At 46.2% G+C, this 22,246-nt stretch overlaps 1 protein-coding gene across 6 annotated transcripts in view; it reads right to left on the bottom strand.

Annotated features, from left to right (window-relative positions):
- The window catches only part of OCRL (OCRL inositol polyphosphate-5-phosphatase), a 54,162-nt gene that overhangs the window by 18,950 nt on the left and 12,966 nt on the right, over window positions 1-22,246 (bottom strand). For 5 of the 6 annotated variants that reach the window (XM_073589855.1, XM_073589856.1, XM_073589857.1 and 2 more), the window contains 11 exons: window positions 17,116-17,229; window positions 16,501-16,614; window positions 14,791-14,938; window positions 12,724-12,885; window positions 12,314-12,415; window positions 7,241-7,355; window positions 4,179-4,295; window positions 3,172-3,359; window positions 2,819-2,930; window positions 2,596-2,705; window positions 334-469 (listed from right to left, as the gene is read on the bottom strand). In XM_073589855.1, coding sequence (XP_073445956.1) covers window positions 334-469; window positions 2,596-2,705; window positions 2,819-2,930; window positions 3,172-3,359; window positions 4,179-4,295; window positions 7,241-7,355; window positions 12,314-12,415; window positions 12,724-12,885; window positions 14,791-14,938; window positions 16,501-16,614; window positions 17,116-17,229 — 1,418 coding nt within the window. The remainder of the gene's footprint in view (window positions 1-333; window positions 470-2,595; window positions 2,706-2,818; window positions 2,931-3,171; window positions 3,360-4,178; window positions 4,296-7,240; window positions 7,356-12,313; window positions 12,416-12,723; window positions 12,886-14,790; window positions 14,939-16,500; window positions 16,615-17,115; window positions 17,230-22,246) is intronic. The other variant, XM_073589859.1, reaches the window with a different exon arrangement.

The following is a 22,246-nucleotide window of genomic DNA, read 5'->3' as shown; positions in this document are numbered from 1 at the left end:
GGTGAGCCCCACCTACAGCATCTCCCAAAAGAGGGGAAACGCTAACCTTTTGAGAAAATGCCCCCCTCCGCCTTGTCTGCTGAAGAGGACCCCCGGTACATAAGAGTTTTACGACTTCACCATATAAACGCTCTACTTTCTGACAGTGAATAGAAACCTCCTGTTTTATCCTGATACTTTTCACAGTTGCCTGTTTGTAACAGTTGCATCCCATTCCAGACACAAGAGCAGCACTAGCCTCTCTCCTCTGCTGACACTTTGTTACAATGTACCAGTGCAGGAAAAGCTATATCCGGGTAATTGGCTCCTATGAGTTTTCATTAATGTTCTCACCCCGATGCTGAACAGCGAGCTGACGGGCTTGTGGTCGCTGGTCTTCAGCTCCATGTGGCTGCGGTACTTGAGCTGCTTGATGTTGTTTCCCCTCCACAGGACACGGTCGCACCAGGCGGGCACCCGACACTTCCCACTGTTCGGAAACAGAAGAAACGTGATAAGGTGGGTCCGGAAACCAGTACTATCTTTAACCAGCACTGCGCTGTCCAGAGTTTGTCTCTGGTGTTCCCTTGAATGGGGCTGAGCCGCAAAACAAGACAACATCTGCACACAAGATTGGTGCGGTTTTTAAAAAAAATTAAAGGGAACCTGTCACCTCTTTTAGCTGCTTAAAGATGTGGCCACCACCTTTATAACAATAATAATAAAATAATAATTTCAAGGCTTATCTACAGCATTCTATAATGCTGTAGATAAGGCCCCCGGTCCGACCTGAAAGATAAGAAAAATAAGTTTTGTTATACTCACCCGGGGGGGCGGTCTGGTCCAATGGGTGCCGCATTATAGATTGCTGTAGATAAGCTCTGAAAGGCAGTGGTTGCATCTTATAGCGGCCAAAAGAGGTGACAGGTTCCCTTTAATCAGTGCAGCAGGATCACATTACACAGAAGAAAAAGTGCAAAAACACATTCAGCTATGCTAAGTCTGTAGAACAGGGTGAGCAGTGCAAAGCTGAACCAAAGCCACAAACACGGAAACATAAATTCATCCAAAGTCTCTACAGCTAAACAGGACGTAGACAAGTCGCGGCAATGCCGGACAAGGCGGGTCATGTCCCCAGGCCAGGGCGAAAGAGAGTGCTACCAGTTGGGAATGAACGCTATGCTGTGGCAGGCCGTGGGGACATGAGCGAAGAAATGCAGAGACATTACTGATAAGGACACGGCACCTCCTGAATAAATTCACACGCACGAATGCTGGACTGAAGAGAGTCCTTTCTTCTGCGGCAAAGAAAACTTTGCAGATATAACTGCCCCCAGCAGCTAAGAACGCAGTGAAGACACGGGATCACCGATACTACAGACTTCAATGTTTCCCTGAGGGTAAAATTTTGACCAGGGGATGTGCTGACATTGCAGAAGTCCTTACGACTGTCTATCAGTGGGATCCAGGTCAAGCGGTCACGTCGGTATCTCCCGCTTCTGGCTGGCATCCCCAGTGCCTCTTCTGGTTTGTACGCCCGACTCAACATCATGCATGTCATCGCCCGTATTAAACTCGAAGAGGCGCGGAGGAGAACGCATCCAAAGGGGTGGGGTCCAGCGATCGCAAAATACTTGCATCGCCCCTGGACCACGGTGCGGCAAATAGTTTTTATGAAATCTGACTTTTCTGTGGGTGACAGGAGGAGCCCGAGCCTGCAGAAGAGTGAACGGGGAGCGCCCGGTTTCAATGTTTTTAAAACAGACTATTTCTATAATGGAAAGTTCTTGTACTTCTTAAAAATATTTAGGCTCCGATTCATTGGTGCCTTTAAAGACAAGCATAATATAGAGCTTCCCACTCCAGTCCCCCTTCCCCTGTTTTTTTCAGTCTGTCAGTATCTTGGCACAATATTTGCAAAACATGCGACGTTTGCGTTAAAAAGTCATAGAAACAGTTGAAGAGACAAAGTGCAAGCATTTTTGATTCATGAACTGCTTGCATCATTTTGAAGAATATGGCACAAAATTTGACAACTAATAACACAAGGCAAAAAAGAAAAGGACTTGGAGAATGCAAACAATGAATTGGGGCCACAGGATTTTATTTCTTCATTTTAGGATCTCTACTTGCTGTAAGTCCCTGGCCTCCTCACAGCTGAGATTTTACTCTAATTAAGGATGACAGATTGCCTTTGACCTATAGCCTTCCACCTGCTACAAAACTACAACACCCAGCATGCAAGTCAATGCCTTTCACCACATGATGGGAGTTGTAGTTTTACAACAGCTGCAAACCACATCTCTCCCCCCATCCTGATAGTTTGATGCTATGTGTCAGTGCAGGTGATAAGTAACTTTCCTGTCTGGATACAATGTAACAAACTCTCAAAATGCCTCGCTTTGTCTGATGATTTAACACCTCTGGGTATATAGAAGAATCCCCCCATTTAGTGGAAGAATCCCCCCCCTCCAGCAGCTACTGCTCCAGAGGACTTCGTGCAGCCACAACCAGATTCACCATAAACCAGCAAATCATTGGGGGTTTCAGGAGTCAGATGGGAGTCAGACTCTTGTGATATTTTTGGCTCGTACATAAGAGATCTTTGCTGATTACCTTGAGTCCCATCGGTCTGTTTTAGGGTCAAATTTATATGTTGGGATAAAAGAGATGGGGCCTTCCATGAAGTCTGAGAAAACGTTTTTCAGTTCCCTCTGGATGTTCAGCTGCAGGAACAATGGAGACCATTAGCCATGAGAATAACGATGTTGGCCGTCAGCCCCACAATGATGGCGGCTTACAGGTAGCAGCCGAGAACATCCCATAATTCCCCGGTCACCTGGTCAAACTTTAGCAGTGTGCTAATGTCGTTCTTTGCAATCATGCCTTTCACCTCGGTGGCGTCGTACTTGCACAGTCGGTAGTTCAGGTCTCCCAACCAAATGACAGCACTGCAGAGAAAATACATGGAAATTTCAATAACCTGAATCTGTGCAAAACGACATGAACATGTGGATTAATGGAAGGAGAAGGTCCTGTATGGCAACTGCTCAGATGTGCTGGGAGCCCCCTTATAGGCCCACACCCCCGAAAATAACAGCCTTCAAGCCGGGAGCAGAATTAAGGGATATATGAAGAAATGAGAGCGACCGTAAAAGAATACAGCAGAGAAGTGTTGTCATAGGAACTCACTCATGCTTCATGATGTTTAATGAGGGGATGTTCTGCTCCGGGAGGCAGAAGTTCAGCCGGGCGCAGATGTCCTTATAGTCCTGGTTCCGCCTCTCAAAATCCTCCACGTGAGCGGCCAAGTGAGAGTTCACAAAGCAGAACGACGTGTTGTGGAAGACGAATCGCACGGCCACGCCGCCCTTGTTACCCTAAAGGGGCGAGAGGAGAGGTACAAGGTCACAGTGCAGGCGTAGAATCGCCTCCTCCCATCAGGACATATAAAGGATTAATCACATTACAAAACATTGGACAGTTTGTGTTTTACATTTACCTGATCTCTGATTGCTACAAGTGAATGGAAGTCTTCTCTGTACCCAAAGGGGGAATTAACACTTCTCACAGCTGAGGGTTTGCTACAATTCTGTGCAGCTTTTTTAATAGACAAGGCTTAAAGTTCTCAATATTTCTTAGATCTATGATTGAGATACTTTAAATCCACACAATGAGGGTCAGAATGTACTTCCTATTCACACAGCTGAGGGTTTGCTACAATTCTATAAAGACTACACAATCTTCTATGAACTACACAGCTTGGACATCAGATAGCTCCACTGATACATTGTAGCAAAAAGGACAGGAGGAAGGTTTCAGCTGCTGACGTGATGAAAGCAAAGAGGATTGCCTGGATACAACTGTCACAAAACCTCAGCTGCGAGAAACTTTACATCTCTGCTAACGTTAAGCCTTTGGATTTAAAGCTTTATCCACCCGCTTACAGCAAGCAACGGAAAAATAATGGAGAACTAAAACTTTCTATGACAAAGATTCAAACCCTTTCATGGTACAAGTGAAGCCTCAGCGCGGGGCGGTCTCCATCATGGCTGTCAGATACTGCAGCCGTCAGAGGCCCTGAGACTACACAGCCCCCGCTCTCTGGAGCGCAGGATTATAGAGAAAAGTGCCCGACCCCACAAGTGACCCCGAGAGTTCCAGCTGATGTCTACAACCAACATAAATGAGGCTTTTACCATCTTCCCCATAATTCCAGTTCCCACAGACTCGGCCGCCACCTCCTGAATGTGCCGATAATGCTCCTTCTTGGCAAACACCAACATCATCATCCCGACGAGCCGCATCAGGCGGATCTGCAAGAGAAGGCTGGGACAATGACGACCCCATACTCAGGTGATAGCATGATGGTGGCCGCTAATATGTGAAAATGACTGGAAAAGTTGGGACTGAGGCAGAGTCCTTAACCCCTTAACCAGGGCTGTGGTTTCGGAGTCGTGGAGTCGGAACCCATTTTGGTGGAGTCGGAGTCGATATAAAATGGACCGACTCCGAAAATATATAACAAATTGGCTACAGTAGTTAAATGCAATTATATTTTTTTCATAAGAATTTGGAAAAGTTATGAAATGTCCTATAAATGTCTGTCCTATTAATGATCTAAGGTCTAGACCTTTAGCGGAGATGGATCTGTGCTGCAGTTTATGTTCATGATAAGTAGTGAAGCTCCTCCTCTCTAGATAAGGGGAAAGAATAAAACACACAGGGAAGGAATGCCTGCATTCATCTCAGAACTAGAGTTGAGCGACTTTAGTCGAATCGGGTTTCATGAAACAAAATTTGTTTTAGATGAAACTGGTCCGACTAGGGCAAAAAAAGTCGGCGTTTCATCCGAAACCCGACCCCAATGCAAGTCAATGGGGAGTAAAAGTCGGCATTGAGTGGATGACATTCAGTTGTCAGAGTTTGACAGCAGCAATTAACGGGTTAATAGCCATGGGTGGATCGCAATTCCACCCGCGGCTGGTCCGGGCACATGTCAGCTGATTAAAACAGATGACATGTGCCAGGAAAGATGTGGCACATGTCAGACCACATCAAAGAGAGGGAGACCACATCAAAGGGAGGGAGTTCAACATCGGCGTACTATTATGCCTGATGTCGAAAAGGGGTATTACCATCTCCAAGATCCTATCCCAGTATGTAGTAGGTGTAATATAATAATAATATTAGCAAATACCATAAATTTTAAATGAAGCACATAGTCAAAGATCGCAGCCAGGGGAGTCATGCTGAACCCACCACCCGGTTACCTTTTTGTCTAGAACTGCCCTCTACCCTTAGGACAATTACACAACTGACCGATGATCAAGGGAGGAGTCTGTGGATGTTACCACTAATAGGACGTTAATTGGGGAACTAACCAGTAGTTGTAGAGGCTGATTGGACACCTGACAGGTAACCTATGGCTTCGTGGTGAGGTTTACAGAACAAAAGGAGCATTACTATTACATTTTATATTTAATACAGAAAGACAGGCAACATATAGAAAAGTATACAAAAGATTTTACAAAGGGAACAAAACAATACAGCATATACAATAACAGAAAATAAAAGGATAAACAAAAGAAAAAAACTAAAGCTGACATCACTGCAATGACTTCAGAGCTTAGCAGATGGAAGCAATCCGATTGAAAATGTCCATAAACGTGGATCATGCTTACAACACAATGCATCTTCCGGCACTGAACACAGATCATAATTTGCTTTTTTTTTTTTTATTATCAGCACCTATATTACACCCACACCCCCCTTGATGATTTAGAACAGGGCTGGTCATGGGATGAGGCTTCAGTTTCAGAAAATTATGATATTCCCAACATTCACAGGCGTACGATATCAAATTCACACTTTTTATAGAGAATTTACCTTTTCATAGATGGTAAACATGGCATAGCCGTTGTCAGCGATCTGGCCACTATTGATTTGGAGCTTATAGGCAGGTGTCACAGTTAGGAAAAAATATGCATATTATTCCTCTATTGGGTCCTGAAGTTGAAAATGTATGTCCCATCACTATCGCATCTATACAAACCCCAATATTCATTACTTTCCACCAGTGTCCAAATATCTCAGGCAGATATACTGTTTCCTCGGAGGAAAGTAATTACATCTAAAAAAGTGTTAGATTTTTGCTTCCCTTCCTCTAAGAATTTACAAATCTCAGTATTTATGACTTCTTTCCACAATAGATATACCTGTCCAAGGCATGGAGTCTGGGCTTCAAAGGGAGCTTTAATTAGTTTTGTCTCTCCTTAGCTACCACTAATTTCCTTTACTCCATATGTCAACTGTGTAATTCTACTTCTCGTAGGGATTAGATTGAAAGCTCATTCTCCCTTTGGAGATTTTATTTTTTTCTAGGACATAGTTATTCTGATTTGCTATATCTCTTTCCTCATGTGCAGCCATTGCGGGACCTTAGGTATCCATTGTTACAATCGCTAGCAACTAGCTGTCACTATATCAGTGGTCATTACAATGAATACCTAAGTTCCTTAAATGTCTGCACATGAGGAAAGACACATAGTGAATCAGAAAAACTATACTACAGTTCTAATTGGAGGTATTTGCTAATATTATTATTACTATTACACCTACTACATATTGGGATAGGATTTTGAAGGTGGAAATACCCCTTTAATGACATCCAGAGCTGCATGCATAGTTTTGCTCCCGTTTGAAACCTGAATTCACAGCATTTTCTCTTGTGACATATTCCTCTACTTGGACAACTTCTTAAATTCAACAGAATCCAATGTAAAAATCGTCACACCCTACCTTCCTCAACAGGTGCCATTCCCGTAATATCTGTGTGATTTTTGCCAATTCACAGATCAAGTTGCTATGTCTTGTGAGTGCTGCAGCTGATCAGCAACAGTTGATGGGCTGCAGCGCTCACACTTCCTTTATATGGAACTGTCCTGTTTGAGAAAAGTGTGAGCACTGCAGACCAACAGCGCCAGCAGACGGAGCGCCAATCTCGCTGGAATTACACCAGTCCGTGTTGCGAGCATATGGTGCTTTTGTTTTACATGAGGCCCTGTTGCACTTAAAGGGATTGTCCACTTTTTGTAAAACTCATTCTTAAGTAAGCGATGTGGCAGAAGCTGGAGTATCAGAATTTCTGGATCATCAGGAACATTACTGCCCATCCACATATCATACCATGAACTTGAGGGTCTGCTCCAGCCCCCCGTTGTGGAGCAGACCAAGTGTTATTAACCATTTCCCCACTCACTTTCTTGTACTTTCCTTTGGGGTGTAGGCTCCGCTCCACAGCTTCCAGCCACTCCTGCTCCTTCCCGGAGTCAAAGTAGAAGAAGGCCTCAGTGCTGAGGTCCAGCTCCTGGAAACTGGAGAGAAACATATGCTGAGAAGTGTCCTCACACCCACCACAGGTACCCACCACAGACTCCCACAGTGGTGAAGGGGCAAATAGACAAAGAACATGAACTCCAAAATCATTTCTTATAACCCTGGAACAATAAACTATGATTAACATCATTGCAGCACCCACCCAAGATCACCGAGGGGGGACGACACACGGGAGGCACAGATGCCTGAGCCATGACCCTCGACTATGACTTGGGGAAGTTTAATATTAAGATATTACAACTATATTCACTTTGTATGTGGCCAGTGGTACTGGTATTGATGCATAAATTTTCTCTTATTCTGTGATACTGTGTTCCCCCATAAAACAGCCCCACCTCCACATAAACCCCCTCCATAACACAGACATACCTTCCCACAACACCCCCTCTGTAATACAGCTCCTCCTCCCCATAACATTCCCTCCATAATAAAGACTTACCTCCCCATAAAACAACCACCAGCCACAGACCCACCTCCCCATAACACCCCCTCCATAATACAGCCCCATCTCCTAACACGCCATCCATAACACAGCCCCACCTCCTCGTAAAACCCTCTCCATAACACAGCCCCACCTTACCATAACATCCTCTTCATAAAACAGCCTCACTTCCCCATAACATCGTTGAAAGGCACAGCCCAAACACCACATAACACCCTCTCCATAATATAGCTTCACCTCCCCATAACACTGTCGCCAGCCACAGCCCCACCTCCCCATAACACCGGCTCCATAATTCAGCCTCACCTCCCCATAACACCGTTGAAAGGCACAGCCCAAACGCCACAACATCCACCCCATAATACAGCTTCACCTCCTCATAATACTGTCGCCAGCCAAAGCCCCACCTCCCCATAACACCCCCTTCATAATACAGTCTCACCTTCCCATAAAGATGTCGAAAGGCACAGCCCCACCTCCCCATAACACCCCCTCCATAATACAGCCCCACCTCTGAATAACACCCCCTCCATAATAGAGCCCCACCTCCCAATAACAACCCCTCCATAATACAGCCCCACCTCCGAATAACACCCCCTCCATAATACAGCCCCTCCATAACAGTCCCACCTCCACATAAAACCCCTCCATAACACAGACCCACTTCCCCATAACATCACCCCCCATAAAACAGCCTCACCTCCCATAACACCGCCATCAGCCACAGACCAACCTCCCCATAACACCCCCTCCATAACACCGTCGCCAGCCACAGGCCCATCTCCCAACAAAAACCTGTCCATTATACAGCCCCATTTCCCCATAACACCCTCTCCATAACACAGCGTCACCTCCACATAACACAGCTGACAGGCGCTCCCCCTCTTCCCCATTACACTCCCTCGATAATACAGCATTACCTCCCCATAACAGTGCTGCCAGCCACAGGCTAGTAACAACATTAACTGCAGTCTCCCGCTGACCATAACAATCACCAACCAGAGGTGATGACACTTCTAATTTACAACCATCATTACGACACCGCCGTCCGGGACATCACCTCTACAGATCATCATCCGACGTAACCAGAGAATACGTAACCGGAGGAGCAGAGAACACATTACACATCCTGTTACCAAACTTATGTGTAACAAGCACAGAAACAGGAGGAGGAGAATACTGATGTAATAATGCACACCGCGCCCCCGAAACATAGCTACACATACCAAAACATCAATGTATTATATAAAACAAACTCCAGTACATAGAAGCAATATAATACTAGTTTCTTGTACATGGGGCAGTATTATAGTAGTTATATTCTTGTACATAGGGGCAGTATTATAGTAGTTATATTCTTGTACATAGAGGGCAGTATTATAGTAGTTATATTCTTGTACACAGGAGCGGCATTATAGAAGTTATATTCTTGTACATAGGAGCAGTATTATAGTAGTTATATTCTTGTACATAGAGGACAGCATTATAGTAGTTATATTCTTTTACATAGGGGCAGTATTACAGTAGTTATATTCTTGTACATAGGAGCAGTATTAAAATAGTTATATTCTTGTACATAGGGGTATATATTCTTGTACATAGGGGTAGTATTGCAGTAGTTTGTTATATTCTTGTAAATAGGAGCATTATTATAGTAGTTATATTCCTGTACATACATGTGTTCAAAATTGTTCGTACCACTCGTTTAATGACAGAAAAACCCACAATGGTTACAGAAATAACTTAAATCTGACAAAAGTAGTAAATAAAAAAAAAAAAAAAAAAAAAATCGATGAAAATGAACAAATGAAAGTCAGACATTGCTTGTCAATCATGCTTCCACAGAATTTTTAAAAAATTAAAACTCATGAAATAGGTCTGGACAGAAATGATGGTACCCTTAACGTAATATTTTGTTTGCACAACCTTTTGAGGCAATCACTGAAATCATATTATTTCTGTAACTGTCAATGAGATTTCTGCACCTCTTGACAGGTATTTGTCCCACTCCTCAATAGCAAACTGCTCCAGTTGTCACGTGTTTGAAGGTTGCCTTTTCCACACAGCATGTCTCAGCTCTTTCCAAAGATGCTCAATAGGATTTAGGTCTCGGCACATAGCAGGCCACTTCAGAATAGTCCAATGTTTTCCTCTTAGCCATTCTTGGGTGTTTTTAGCTGTGTTTTGGGTCATTACCCTGTTGCAAGATTCATTGACCTGCGACTGAGACCAAGCTTTCTGACACTGGGCAGCACATTTCTCTCTAGAATCCCTTGATAGTCTTGAGATTTCATTGTACCCTGCACAGATTTTAGACACCCTGTGCCAGATGCAGCAAAGCAGCCCCAGAACATAACAGAGCCGCCTCCATGTTTCACAGTAGGGACAGTGTTCTTTTCCGAGATGCTTCAATTTTCCATCTGTGAACATACAGTAGAGCTGATGTGCCTTGCCAAAAAGTTCTATTTTTGTCTCATCTGTCCATAGGACATTCTCCCAGAAGCTTTGTGGCTTGTCAACATGTAGGTTTGGCAAATTCCAGTCTGGCTTTTTTATGATTTTTTTTTATCAACAATGGTGTCCTCCTTGGTCATCTGTGTAACTGCAGACTTCTGAATTCTCACAGTGCTCACTGCACACTGTCAGGATTCTCTCGTGCTGGTAATTTACATACATGCGGTCACATGCTGACTAGACATGTGTGGCCTCACTCAATGAAAATGAACAGAGCGAGGCCGGGCACGTCTAGTCGGAATGTGGCCAGAAGTATATAAATCACATACTTGTGCTGACATGACGGTACATCAGCAAGGGAGAATCCTAAATGTGTGCAGTGCATTCGTTGTGAGAATTCAGAAGCTGCAGTGTCAGGATTCAGCTCTGCAGGTTGCCGTAGTCATCACATGGACACTTCACTCATATGCGATTTTCATAGGTATGATCCTGTGACAACGAGCTTCTCTTCCTGCTTCTCTCAGTTTTTTACTGAACATTGAGAGCATTAGGAGGAGCAGCTCGTGGGTACATGGCTAAGTGTTCAAGTCGCATATGTACTTGGGCGGGGGGGGCGGGCGCCGAAGCGAATCCTTGCCCCGGGTGCCAGAAAGCCTAGATACGCCTCTGTGACTGGTAACCAACTTACGATTTTACCTAAAAAAATGCTTTGTCCCAATTAATTTGCACAGCACTGTACGTGCAATTGTAGTTACAGGAACAAAAAGTTGCTAGGAGATGGTCTTATAACTTTTACCTTTAACATGTGTGTCTATAATTTTCTTTCTAATCTCCTGAGACAACTCTTTCCTTCGCTTCCTCTGGTCCATGTTGAGTGTGATACACACCATGTCACCAAACAGCACAGTGAGTATCTCTAGCCCTCTATACAGGCCCATTCACTGATTCCAAGATTGTAGACACCTGTGATGCTAATTATTGGACACACCGCGATTTATCATGTCCTTTTTTGTCACATTATTTTCAGGGGTACCATCATTTCTGTCCAGACTTATTTCATGAGCTTTTTATTATTTTATTCTGTGGAAGCATGGCTGAAAAGCAATGTCTGGCTTTCATTTGTTCATTTTCATAGATTATTGATTTATTATTACTTTTGTCAGATTCAAGTTATTTCTCTGACCATTGTGGGTTTTTCTGTCATTAAACGAGGGGTACCAACAATTTTGACCACGTGTGTAGGAGCAGCATTATAGTAGTTATATTCTTGTACATAGGAGCAGTATTATAGTAGTTATATTCTAGTACATAGGGGGCAGTATAGTAGTTATATTCTTGTATATAGGAACAGTATTATAGTAGTTATATTCTTGTACATAGGAGCAGTAATATAGTAGTTATATTCTTGTACATAGGGGGCAGTATTATAGTAGTTATATTCTTGTATATAGGAACAGTATTACAGTAGTTATATTCTTGTACATAGGGAGCAGTATTATAGTAGTTATATTCTTGTACATAGGGAGCAGTATTATAGTAGTTATATTCTTGTATATAGAGGCAGTATTATAGGAGTTATATTCTTATACATAGGGGCAGTATTATAGTAGTTATATTCTTGTACATAGGAGCAGTGTTGTTATAGTAGTTATATTCTTGTACATAGGAGCAGTATTATAGTAGTTATATTCTTGAGCATAGGGGTAATATTGTATTATTGTAGCTATATTCTTGTGCATAGGGGGCAGTATTATAGTAGTTATATTTTTGTGCATGGGGGCAGTATTATAGTACTTATATTCTTGTACATAGGGGGCAGTATAGTAGTTATATACTTGTGCATAGGGGCAGTATTATGGTAGGTTTATTCTAGTGCATAGGGGGCAGTATTAAGGTTGTTATATGTTTTTACAGGCACATTCTATTGGGTTCCCCAAGGGTTATGGTCAGGAATGCACAGCATGTCCATACAAAGTCGCTTGCATTCCTAATTTGCTTCAGTTGACGTCACATAAATCCAGAGCTAATGTCTGTTCTTACCCGATCACATATACATCAGGAGGGTCAGGATCGGCATGCAGCCACGGCTCTAAGCCACCATCTGGGGATTGGCCATTTACATTCCAGGTTCCTATGAAAAATCTGTAAAATAAGAGGAAATATCCTTGACATCCCTTGTGGGATGAGGTACAGATTCAGTTGAGATATTTGGCAACGTTAACACTGTGGTTGTCATTAGCTCCAGTAACACCCTCCAGGACAACCCCAGTTAATGCCATTAAGGCACCATTTTGCTGGCGCTAAGGTTTCCCAATAAGTAGACACACATGACCGGCATCATTATCTCTGCAGCTGACTAAGACCTGCATTATTCTGTGCACTGCATTCACGGTTTTACACTTCCAGAGAAGAAATCTTCCAGTGCCCACCACCTTTGGCCCCGCACTTACCTGTAGTTTTCTATGTTGACGTAGTCGGTCTCTCTCTTTGCCAGGATGTGCTTTATTAACCCTTCTCTCTGCCCGGTTTGGCTGGACGGCACCAGGAGTTTCTTCATACTGTTACTCATTTTCGGCTGACCCCATGGGTTGGCATCCCTTTCCCGAGGCGGCCTGCAGAAAACAATAACATGGTGACCGCTGGGGGTCCGCGTTTGCATGGGGCGACATCAGTAGGATGTCTCGCTGTATTAAGTAAAGAAACATCCTAACACCACAGGAGGCGATGAATGCCGTTAAAAACAAGTCACTTTCACTCCAGAGAACGGAGCAGCTCACATGGAGTAAGTCCCTACATCACGGATGTATCAGTACTCAGTGGAGCCGTGGGGGGGCACGTGATCGTCGATACTCCATTCACGTCTATAGGAAAGTAATATATGCTGCTGTCATTCCACAGACGTGAATGGAGCGGCAGCGATCGCGTGCCAACATGACACTCCACTCATTCAAGATGCAGTACAGAAAACTGAGGAAATAAGACCCATATTGTAGGGATCTCAGAGGTGGGAATACCTGCTTTCACGTGGCCAGATGATAAATACCTTTTAGAGGAAAGCACCTTAAAAGGGAATGTCGGGAGTCGCTCACTTCTGCATCAGTATGAGAGCAACGCTGAACAAAGAAAAGTTCTGCAACTTTTTCAATAGATCTTGTGCTACTATTCCTCACCATTGCCAAGAGCTCTGCAAACGTTTACATTCAGCGGTCACGCAGGGCTGATACAATGTAGCAGTGTTACAGACACCCTTGTCTAGTAGAAACACTTCTGATCCAGCAGGGGGTGCTCCAGCAGGGATGCCCATCACAGGAGATAACAGATTAGCGCAGCAGATCTCCCCATATTCAGTATTTCCTGTTTGGCTCATAGGTTTCTTTTCCGCTGATTCGCATATTTCTGTGCTCTGTTTCAGTTATGTTCATCACCTGTAAACTCTCCTTTCATCCATTTACCCGACCCACTGCCATTTTTACACTTCCTTTGAAGAAGTCAATAAATTTTTGCACGCCGATGAGAAGCACTGTAAAGCACCTTCCTCACATAGCGAGATCGCTAGCGATCTCGCTAAAGCGTCACCGATTTTGTGACGCAACAGCGATCTCGCTTTGTGTGACACGCACCTGCAACCGGCCCCCCCACTGGATATTGCTGATCGTGCTCGAATGGCCTGGGCCATTTTTTCGTTGTTGGCGTCCCGCTGGTCGCCATGCATCGCTGTGTTCAGCGCCGACTAGCGACGTCGCAGAAGTCATGGACGCAGGCGGAAGTCGTCAGAATTGCTGCGGTGTGACAGGTAACAGCGACCCCCAATGGATCGCTGTTGCGTCGCTGGATAGATCTGCCTGTTTGGCAGCTCACTAGCGACCATTTAGCGATGCATCAGCATCGCTAAATGTAACGGGACCCTAAGGGTATGTTCACACATTGCGGATTCGTGTGCAGATTTTTCCGCGTAGAATCTGCAGGTCAAAATGCCCACGTTTTACCTGCGGTTTTCTAGCGGATTTGGCCTGCGTTTTTACCCCTGCGGATTCCTATAATGGAATAGGTGTAAAAACGCTGCGGAATCTGCACAAAGAACTGACATGCTGCAGAAAATAAACTGCTGCGTTTCTGAGCGAAATTTTCCACAGCATGTGCACAGCGGTTTTTGTTTTTCATAGGTTTACATGATCCTGTACATCACTTGGAAAACTGCTGCGGATCCGCAGGGTCAAATCCGCTGCGGATCCGCACACAAATCCGCAACGTGTGCACATACCCTAAATACTTTATTGATCCCTTAAATATAACAGTCTTATACTCTAGTCACATACAGAGCTGCAAGGAACATTCCTCCAGCTACTACGTGGAATGTGCTGTGTGGATATCCACAGCTAGGGGGCAGTAGGGAGGGGAGCAGCAGCTCGAGAGGACAGGAGAGAGTGCAGCTCCAGAGGTGACAAGACATAACTGCACAGGATCAGAAAGGAAAAATATCTGCAAAATCCAAAGATTTCTCCCGAGAGCCAACTTACGGTCTGTCCGGAGGAGGTGGGGGCGGCGGTGGCGGTTCTCTCCGGGACCCCGATGCTGGTTCTCTCCGGGACCCCTGCTGCTGATTCTGCACATTTTTCCTATTCACGTGATTTGCGTTACTAAAATCATCCTCAAACCCCATATTCCCTGCAACAGACAAGCGAGACCGGTCTAGTAACGATTAAGGACAGCTTTCAGGATTTTACACAGATCACTTATCCTTAGGCGTCTAACTTGGGATTTGTGAAGGCACGACTCTCAGGACCCCCAATAATAAGCAATAAGCAGAATGAAGGTTTGTGTGGCTCACTGAACCATCCTTGTGCTCAGTATGTCCCAGCAGCAGTTAGATGTAGTAACAGACGTCGCCACAGAGGAGCACTGTGCTAAGAACTTTAGTGAATAGACGAGGATCCCTCATTCTGCTGATCATCAGTGCAGAGCGCAACAGTTTCCTGGGTGCAGCCTGCAGTGTGAAGAATTACATGTATAGACAAGGAAGTATTCATGACAAATACAGTGGAAAACTTCATTCTTTACACTGCAGCCTGCATCCAAAGAGGTGGAACAAGCTACAAAATAGTAACAGGCTTTAGAATACTGAGAAAACCAATTACTAAGGCTGGCTTCACATTTGCGTATGGAGGATCTGCGGCCGTCTGCGACTTCCTCTGTGAAGCTCCGCCTACGGCCGCACCTCTTCCGGTCAACTCCGCCTGCCGCCGCATACTTCTGCATGCGGCCTGCGTACCCTATCTTTTCGTTTTGATGATGCGGCGCCCGCATAAAATTCCAACATGATGCGTTTCACATGGGTCACCGCATCGTCAAAACGATGCATGTGGAGGCATCCGCATACAGCGGCACGACCTGCGTACCCAATGCTAAAGATAGGGTACGCAGGCCGCATGCAGAAGCATGCGGCCGTAGGCGAAGCTGACCGGAGGAGGTGCGTCCGTGGGCGGAGCTTCACGGAGGAAGTCACAGACGGCCGCAGATCCTCCATACGCAAATGTGAAGCCAGCCTTAGTAATTGGTTTTCTCAGTATTCTAAAGCCTGTTACTATTTTGTAGCTTGTTCCACAAATGCAAACCTAGCCTAAGGCCTCTTTCACACTTCAGTCTTTTTGTTTCAGTTAAAATCCGTCGTTTTGTGAAAAAAATGGATCCAACAAATTTGCCCGCTGTATCCGTTTTTTTCTCATAGACTTGTATTAGCGACGGATGGCCGTCCGTTTCATCCATCATTTGACGGATCCGTCATAAATTTTTTTTCCGTTGGCCGGAGACAACGGACAAAGTAACATTTTTTTGTGTACGTCGAAAAGGGCGCAGGATCCGTCACTGTCCGTCAAAAGACGGAATCCGTCGCTGGATTCCGTTCACAAAAATTCTCTCTCGCACTCATTCTGTTCCTTTAACATTTCTACAGGTCCTGCTTCAACGGATCCATCAAAAAAACAGATCCTATGCATCAGCTTTTTACAATCTGCACAGGATCCGTTTTTTCAAACTCTTTCACGGATTGTGACTGATTCTAAAAGACTGAAGTGTGAAAGAGGCATAAGTATTATATAAACCAGTGCTGTGGAGTCGGAGTCCATTTTGGTGGAGTCGGAGTCATGGAAATTTAAAGAGTCGGAGGTTTGGCCGACTGATTCCACAACCCTGATAAACTATGAGAATTGTGGCCTCAATGTGCACCGTACCAGACACGGCGGGCTGGGGCAGCAGCCTGGGGGCGCTCTGTATCTTCTCCGCTGGCTGGTACCAGTTCGAAGACTCTTTTCTATCTGGTCGATCGGGTTTATTACGAAGTTCACCTGGTAAAGATTATTAAAGGGGAGGTTACAGGGGGATTCTGGGTAAGAATATGGAGTCAGATGCAAGAAAAAGCGTCACTGCAGTCACAGACAGCGCCAACCATAGCTGTGTGGCCAAGTCTGGTACTGCAGCTCAGCTTCATTTAGGTGAAAAAGTGATACAAGAACTCCCATCATCTCAGAAAAAGCCCATACTACCTAGTGAAAGCAAAACAGGCGGTTTTAAAGTACTCCTTTTATTGAAAAAAAAAAAAAAACCCTTCCACCTGCTAGACTCCCACAGCTCCTTGTGATCGGCAGCAGTAGTCAAATCCCGTCTGAGCCAGAACAGAGTCTCCTAGATCTTTCTTCTGCCTTGGACAATGTGAACTCTGCAGCCAATCACAGGCTGTTGACTGGCTGTAGAGGTACAAAGATTCCCCCTTTTGCAGGTAAAAAAGGCCAGGAGATTGGCAGAAGCAGCAAGTATCGGTGCTGACCCACCGGGCGAGGATGCCTTACCTTCTTGTACCACACGCATCTCCCTCAGAAGCTCTATACACCGTTCCTCATCCGGGATCTCAAATAACCGCTCTGGGGACCAAGGATCGGCCTGGATCCGCACCTTACAGCCACCTGGGAGACAACATGGAGGGGATTAGTGTCCACAGTGGGGTCCACAACCAGACAAACGCATTTGGTGTCTACAGATCAGACAGAGGCGTGCGCACGCCGTGGTTATTTTCTTCATAAAAGCAGCGAGGACACAACACACGCACATGCATACTTTACTGTGCTTCACTGTCATATACTCTAGTAACATCCAGAGCTGCATTCACAAATCTCCAGTCCTCATCGCAATCTAACCATCCACTGTGCAGGAGAGAGCAGCTGGGACTGCAGGCCCAGGACGCGACTGCAGGCCCTGGATGCGACAGCAGCAAAGAACCAGAAACCATGTTGCAGAGAAGGTACGCAGCATTATACAAACCCCAGACCAGCATAGCACAGTACTGGACGGACAGAATAGGAGGGGGCTGCAGGGAGATTTAGATCAGCGCTCAGGTGATAGTGCTAGAGGGAGGGGAGAGCCTGACCCCAGGGTGGGGGTCCCGCAGAGGTTCCTCCCATGATCAGCTGCAGATTTTTACATTGTAGTTTTCCTGCAGGGATCTTTTACTTTTCACCTTTGTCCTTCCATTGAACCAGGAAATCCCATAAAATCTAGGGTTCTGCTTTACAAGCGTGAGATTACAAAAGTGGGCAGTGATCGGGCAGATTCAACACACAGATCAGTTTACGAGTGCAAAGTTCTCCGAAGGGACGGGAGCGATGACAATGGCCGGAGTGGGGAGAGCTGCAGCAGCAGGAGCAGAGAAGGCAGTCATGGGGTCAGCAGAAGTGGGCAGAGGAGCGACAGAATGGGCAGGGAAGAGAACAACAGGGTCAGCAGGCAGCAGGATAAGGCAGGGGAAGGATGGCAGCAACAAGATCGAAGGCAGTGGGTAGGAAAGTGACAGCATGGTGAGGATTGGAAGAGCAGTGAAACCCATGACACGGCAGGCAGGAGCAGGTGGGGAGTGACATGGCGGGCAGGAGCCGGCGGGGGAGCAATGCCGCGGGCGGGAGCACATACATAGTATACATAGGATCGTTGTTATAGAAGTTTGTGCCATTATACGATCTGTTGGACAGAAGCCGCTCACCAGTTTATAGAGGAGCTGGATCACATGCAGAGATTTTGTCACTGGCACATTGCTTGCAGGGGGTCCGCATGTGGTCTGTGGGGCACACAGGCAGCACAGGGATCGATAGCGAACCCCATAAACTGCACACATGTTGTATTCTTGCTGCATTTTAACTTTGTTTTTTATAGTAACCTCTCACTAGGACAGAAGAGGTGGCATCTGCTCGCACTATTCCCGCTGCTCTCATTAAGGTGCGGCTTTTTCAAGTCCGCCATACAATCCCGGAAATAAGAGGCCATTCATCCAGCGTTTATCTCCAAGGGGGTGCAGCAACTATGGACCACCCACTTGGAAAGACCATGAAAATATGGTATCCCACATATATTCAGATACATCACATTCCCGACCACATCCCATAATGATCAGATACATCAGGCCTCCGTATAATCAGATACATCAGGCCCCCTGTTGTGAATTCTCTTGATCTGACTTCTGAGTCGGGGCTCCCTCTGGTGGTTACTGCGGGTAGTGGAGCTGGCCGGGTTGACAGAAGTCTGCCACCTGACGACGATGATTGGAAATCAGGGGTTACTGACTGGGAGGATATAAGTGAGCAGGCTTCCCTCAGTTGCTGCTGGTGATTGGTTTCTTCCTGTGCATTTTGAGGTCTGCTGTATCCTGCCTGATCCTACATTTTTCAGTTAAGTTGTTCATTTGCTAATCCTTTGCATCTGATCTGGTTTTGCCTCGTTCTGCTTTGCTGTGAGGGTTCATTGTGCTCCCTGCTGGGGCAGTGCTGGACCCCACTCCACATGTTACAGCTTGTGTCAGTTTGTTCAGTCCCCTGTTATATTAGTCTCTTTTGCTTTGCTGCCAGTTCATACCAGAATGTTGATACAGTGGAGGAGAGGTCGCGAGACCTCAGTGATTATTGTACATCAGACGTGTTGGATTTTTTAGGGTTTTTGCGTGATTGCAGACAGTGTCTTTCCTTTCCTATCCTATCTAGACAGTTTGGGCCCCATCATTTGCTCAGTCTATTTTCTGCCTGAGTTTGTGCCTCATCTTGTCTCACCGACTATATATGTTTGGGGGCTATCTATTCCTTTAGGGTTCTACTCCGGGGCAGTTTAGATTTCACCTTTCTTGCTTTAAGCTTAGTTAATTCTCCGACTGTGCCGAGGCATCTAGGGCATCGTAGGTACGCCCCACGGCTACTGCTAGTTGTGTTGTTAGGATTAGGGGTCGGCAATCCGCTAAGTTACCAACCTTTCTGGTTTCCTGGTAGCCTAGCCTATTCCTACCATCCTCCTCAGTGACCTATTCATGACAGCCCTCGTATAATCGGATACATCAGGCCCCCGTATAATCGGATACATCACACCCACATATAATAAGATACAGCACACCCCCATATAATCAGATACAGCACACCCCCATATAATCACACCCCCCACCCACATCCCATAATGAAGAGAGGCCCAGAAAATTTCTGACTAAACCTCTTGGACCTTTCTCGCAGCAAGATACAAATCTGCATGACTGAGGCCGGGGCAGCGAAGCTCCCCCAATTTGCCCCTGGGAGCAATACTGCCCCCTATCCATGTCATATGGACGTGCACGCTCCAGGACCTGGTCAGGGACCACCACAGATATAAATCTCACCGCTGTCTGTACAGGATCTAGGGAGTTAAACCGTCACTGCATACTGTGCAAGCTATAGATGGAAACTGTGATAGAAGCCGATAAAAATGGAAACCACGAATCACCGGCCACTTCCTCTCATTTTTCACTACAGATCCTCTGATGGGTCCTGCTCCTGTATAATGCAATAATGAGGGAAGCGTCGCGTGGTCTCAGACACTGCCCCCTGAGCTGGCTGCAGTGCATAATGCTCCAGACCCCAGGAAACACACTAGACAACAGCAGATGTGGGGGGAGATGCTGCCGCTGGATCCACACTGCCCATTCTACACTTATGGGAGATAACACGGCACCACAGCAAGCAACAGCTCCTTATCCTCCCTCCACTGAGCACACGTGTGCCAAAGCAAGCAGGTGTGTAAACGAGGGTCCGGGAGCTTTTGGCCGATCGAGTGGCCGCCTGAAAGCTGTGCAGTGTAAGGCCCCAATAAGAAGCAGTAACAGCAGCGGGGATATGTCCAGATACAGGAGGCGGTGTATTGTGACGCTCCTAATCGCTATCTGATCGGTGGTGGTCTGGTGGCCGCCAGGAACCCCCACAGCTTCATTCTATGGTCTATAACTCATTGCGAAGGTGGCCGGTATCCTAGGCAATGAGCACGGCTTGCAAGCTGTTTTGCTATATAGCTCATAAGTCCAGATGTGCAGCTGGATGTGGCCCCTAGTGCCTCCCACGTAGCAGAAATCGAGCCTGTGGCTCAGCCATGATGGCAGCCCACATGTTCATTCACCAGGAGCTCACTGCGTCCAGGAAGCAGGAAGCCTTGAGGCAGAGGAGCGATGCCTCTTGAAGAAAGAAGACTACTATTAAAGGGGTTATTTCGGCAAAATTACAATTTCACCCGATGCTCGGTCACTTATAAACATGACAGGCAAAGCAATGCTCACCGACCGGCACTCACTGGGATCCAGCGCAGGCCGCTCCGTAGTCCCTATCTACACCAAGAGGGAATTTAAAGCGGAAGTAGGCCCGCTGAGACTTGTGGTGGCTGCCGTGGTCTAGCGTCGTCAGCAGCAATTCATCGTCGGCTTCACCATTCGACAACTTCCTCTCGGTGTAAACAAGGACGACGGAGCCTCCTGCACTGGATCTGGGTAAGTGATCGGACAACCCCTGTAAATCCTCTGAAACCAGTCAAGGCCGACAACAGATCTGCTCATCGGGACTCGCATAAAATGGTAATATAGTGATCAAGAAGCTGTACGCAGCCCAAAATAGTAAGAATGAAAATCGCAGGTTGCCAGGAGGAAACAAAAATTCCCTCCCAACACCCGATACCTGATCCGGCCGCAGGCGCAGATTGGATTACTACTACTAACTCCGCAGCTCCAGCCCCGACAACAATGAAGATAACAAAGCAAACAGAGAAGGGAGGTAAGACGATCCCTCACCTACACCGCGAGGGTGAGAGACGCAATCGGCAAAAGGGAGCAAAGCAAGAGCAGAAAATCAACAGGATCACTGAGAAAGAGGAAAGCAGCAATGCATCAACCGAAGGAGAGCAGCCAAATATAGAGCGGTTAAGTGCCGTACACACAGCATCACGGGAAGTAAAGCGGCCCTGTAATTCCATTCATTACCACTAGCAGTGCTCACAGGGACAACCCTCACACACAGCCATAGCCCCGAGGACCCTCACACATGTATACAATCAGCTGGACTCCCACAAATGCACACAATCAACTGGACTCCCAGGGACCCTCAGACATGCACAAAATCAGCTGGACTCCACACATATGCAAGCAATCTGACAGGCGCCCGGGACCCCCACATATATAAGCCACCAGAGTCCCAAGGAATCGACAAACATATATGTCGATGGACTTCATTCCTGGAGGCCTCCCACATATGAGCCTCGATACTTCCGGGGACCCCACATACACGCACCCACATACTTCCGGGGACCCCACTTACACGCACCCACATACTTTCGGGGACCCCACATACACGCACCCAAATACTTCCGGGGACTCCACATACAAACACCCCAATACTTCCGGGGACCCCACATACAAACACCCCAATACTTCCGGGGTCCCCACATACACACACCCAAATACTTCCGGGGACCCCACATACACACACCCAAATACTTCCGGGGACCCCACATACACACACCCAAATACTTCCGGGGACCCCACATACACACACCCAAATACATACGGGGACCACACACACACACACACACACACACCCCCCATAATACTTCTGGGGACCCCATACACATACCACAATACTTTCAGGGACCCTACACGCACAA

This window comes from Dendrobates tinctorius, unplaced genomic scaffold, assembly GCF_039654945.1.
Source record: "Dendrobates tinctorius isolate UK_male_01 unplaced genomic scaffold, ASM3965494v1 ptg000114l, whole genome shotgun sequence".
Lineage (NCBI taxonomy): Eukaryota > Metazoa > Chordata > Amphibia > Anura > Dendrobatidae > Dendrobates > Dendrobates tinctorius.
This window is presented reverse-complemented; position numbering and strand designations above follow the sequence as displayed.